Source organism: Poromitra crassiceps (genome assembly GCF_964638095.1).
Source record: "Poromitra crassiceps genome assembly, chromosome: 26".
Lineage (NCBI taxonomy): Eukaryota > Metazoa > Chordata > Actinopteri > Beryciformes > Melamphaidae > Poromitra > Poromitra crassiceps.
The window spans coordinates 12,546,288-12,549,307 of NC_139640.1; the positions used below are offsets into that span (position 1 = coordinate 12,546,288).

The following is a 3,020-nucleotide window of genomic DNA, read 5'->3' on the forward strand; positions in this document are numbered from 1 at the left end:
TCCATTAAGGCCCATGCAGTGGAACAGAAACAGCAGAAAATATTACAGCAACAATAGAAATATGCAACACATATAAGAACTATATAGACCACATGACAGTTATGTTTTCATATGAATAAACACCAATTTTGATTGGCTCTATCACTGACTGATATACAGTAATACACAGAAAAGATTGGCTCTATCACTGACTGATATACAGTAATACACAGAAAAGATTGGCTCTATCACTGACTGATATACAGTAATACACAGAAAAGATTGGCTCTATCACTGACAGATATACAGTAATACACAGAAAAGATTGGCTCTATCACTGACTGATATACAGTAATACACAGAAAAGATTGGCTCTATCACTGACTGATATACAGTAATACACAGAAAAGATTGGCTCTATCACTGACTGATATACAGTAATACACAGAAAAGATTGGCTCTATCACTGACTGATATACAGTAATACACAGAAAAGATTGGCTCTATCACTGACTGATATACAGTAATACACAGAAAAGGAAAGACAAAGAAAACAGCACCACCTACAGAAACTCAAACGTCATCAACAGAAAATTCAAGGATAAAGACGTCACAGTCCCGCCCACATGTTTGATTGACAGGTGCTAAGTGCAGTGTAGAAACACCACAGTAACGAGCACTAAGCAACAAAGATGGAGACAAAAACTTAAAAAGAAGAATCTCACTCATCGCTGCTTTAATCACTCATCTCTACTTGAGCTCACACAACTCAGCTGTGCGTCCAAAACCCAGGTAAAATCCAGCATAGAGAGGCTGAGTGAATGTGCTCTGGACTCTGTGGAGGAGAGTCATGGTTTCAGAGACGCTGTAGAAGGACAGAATACCTGCTCTGTGATCCAGGTACACTCCTACTCTGGAGGAGGGAGGGACTGAGATGAGAGTTGTGATACTCTTATGTATGAAGTGACAGCTACTGCTGCGACACTCTAATGACCAAGACTTGTCATTGTATCCAAATATACTTTCACTCTCTGTTCTGCTAATATCTTTATATGAGACTGCTATTAAAACATACCCCCCGCTCCACTTCACCTCCCAGTAACAACGTCCAGTCACACCCTCTCTACTCAGGACCTGAGGTTTGTCAGTGAATCTGTCTGGGTGACTAGAATATAACTGTGCTTCACTCATCCATGTTGCTTTTCTGTTCCCCTCAGATAATAACAGCCATGTGTTTGCTGTGTTTGGATCCAGTGTGATCTGACGTGAATATTGTAAGAAGTCAGCTCTGGTCTTGGGCTCTGGTTGTGGCAGTAAAACATCCTCTTCAGTCACTGTCAGTGAGATCTTAGGCCGTTCCTCTGTCAGAACGTCCTGTAGTTTATCTCTGACCTCTGACACAGCTGCAGTCACATCCTCAAAGTAACGCAGAGGACGGGTATCGATCCTGGGTGAGTCTGTAGATTGACTGAGACGTGACAGCGAGGGGTAACTGTGGAGGAAGTGGATGTGATCCTCTGTGTGTGAGAGCTGCTCCAGCTCAGTGTCTGTCCTCCTCAGCTCAGAGATCTCCTGTTTCAGCTTCTCCTGAAGTTCTTCAGCCCGACTCACTTCCTCTTTCTGCTGGGATCTGATCTGCTGCTTCACCTCAGAGCTTCTCTTCTCAATGAGACGGACCAGCTCAGTGAAGATCTTCTCACTGTCTGTCACTGCTTTATCAGCAGAGAGATTCATAGCCTTCACCTCCTGTTGAAGCACTTTCACGTCTTTCTCTCTCTCCTGGTATCTCTTCTGGATTTTGTGCCGATTCACCCCGAGCTCTTTCTGCCTCTCGGCCCTTTCTGCAGCAGCTGAGACTGTGTCATGTCCCTTATGTTCGTCCACGGAGCAGAGATAACAGATACACTGCTGATCAGTACGGCAGAACATCTTCATCACCTCGTCGTGACGAGAGCAGATGTTCTCCTGAAGCTTCACGGTGGCTTCCACCAGCCTGTGTTTCTTTAATGGAGCTGCATCATAGTGAGGCTGGAGGTGCTGCTCACAGTAAGAGGCCAGACACACCAGGCAGGACTTGAGGGCTTTCAGCTTTCTCCCAGTGCAGACATCACAGCCCACATCTCCAGGTCCAGCATAGCAGCGATCAGGAGCAGCAGCTTGGAGTCCGGTCTTCCTCAGGTCCTCCACCAACTCTGCTAACATGGTGTTTTTCACCAGGACAGGCCTCGGTGTGAAGGTCTGTCTGCACTGGGGGCAGCTGTGGATTTTCTTCTGATCCTCTACATCCCAGCAGTCTTTAATACAGCTCATGCAGTAGCTGTGCCCACAGGGAACAGTCACCGGATCCTTCAGTAGATCCAGACAGATCGAACAGCAGAAGTTTGCCTCGTCCAGCTGAAGTCCTCGCTGCGCCATTTCTCTTCTCAATGACAGTGAATGTCAGATAGTTTCACTCTCTTGTCAGCTTGTCCGCTCTGTCACGTCACAACATGATCTTTACACCCATCTATAAAGTGGCAGCCTTGAACTGGCTGTATACCTGAGACCAGGTACAACCAGTTCCAGGCTGTACCTGGGTTATCAGGCTTTGCTCGATTCCAGGAAGAGGAGCCATATTTAAAGGGAGCACTGTGTGTTTACAACATGATTATCACAAATAAAAATGGATTATAGTTCAACTTTAACTTGTTAAACTTATTAAAAAACAAATACCTGTATCTATCTCCAGGGCTTGACGTTAACTTTTAAAAGGGGTTGCTGGAGGGGCAACCTGGCAAGAGCTTTTGGTTGCCCGAATAAAAATATGGTAGGCCAATTTTAGTCGCCTTATAATTTGAGTAATTAAGATACTATGCAGTCATAAGCCGGCTTAATAATGACGATGTGACAGAAAAGTAAGTATAATAGTCTATAGTATATAGTATAATAGGCCTATTCAGTGTACGCACCGGGTGTAGTAGTAGTAATAATGATAATAATAATAATACATTTGTGTAATTTCGTTTTCTAAACAAATCTTATTTTTTGTTTTATAATGCATT

The 3,020-nt window shown here is 43.9% G+C and overlaps 1 protein-coding gene across 1 annotated transcript; it reads right to left on the reverse strand.

The window, feature by feature from the left end:
- Positions 1-729: 729 nt before the first annotated feature.
- Positions 730-2,412, reverse strand: LOC310798622 (tripartite motif-containing protein 16-like; the record flags this gene model as incomplete). The annotated part of the gene is made up of 1 exon (XM_083661164.1): positions 730-2,412. Exon 1 carries the CDS (start codon positions 2,392-2,394, stop codon positions 730-732), a length of 1,665 nt encoding a protein of 554 aa, XP_083517290.1. The 5' UTR covers positions 2,395-2,412.
- Between the last annotated feature and the right edge of the window lie 608 nt (positions 2,413-3,020).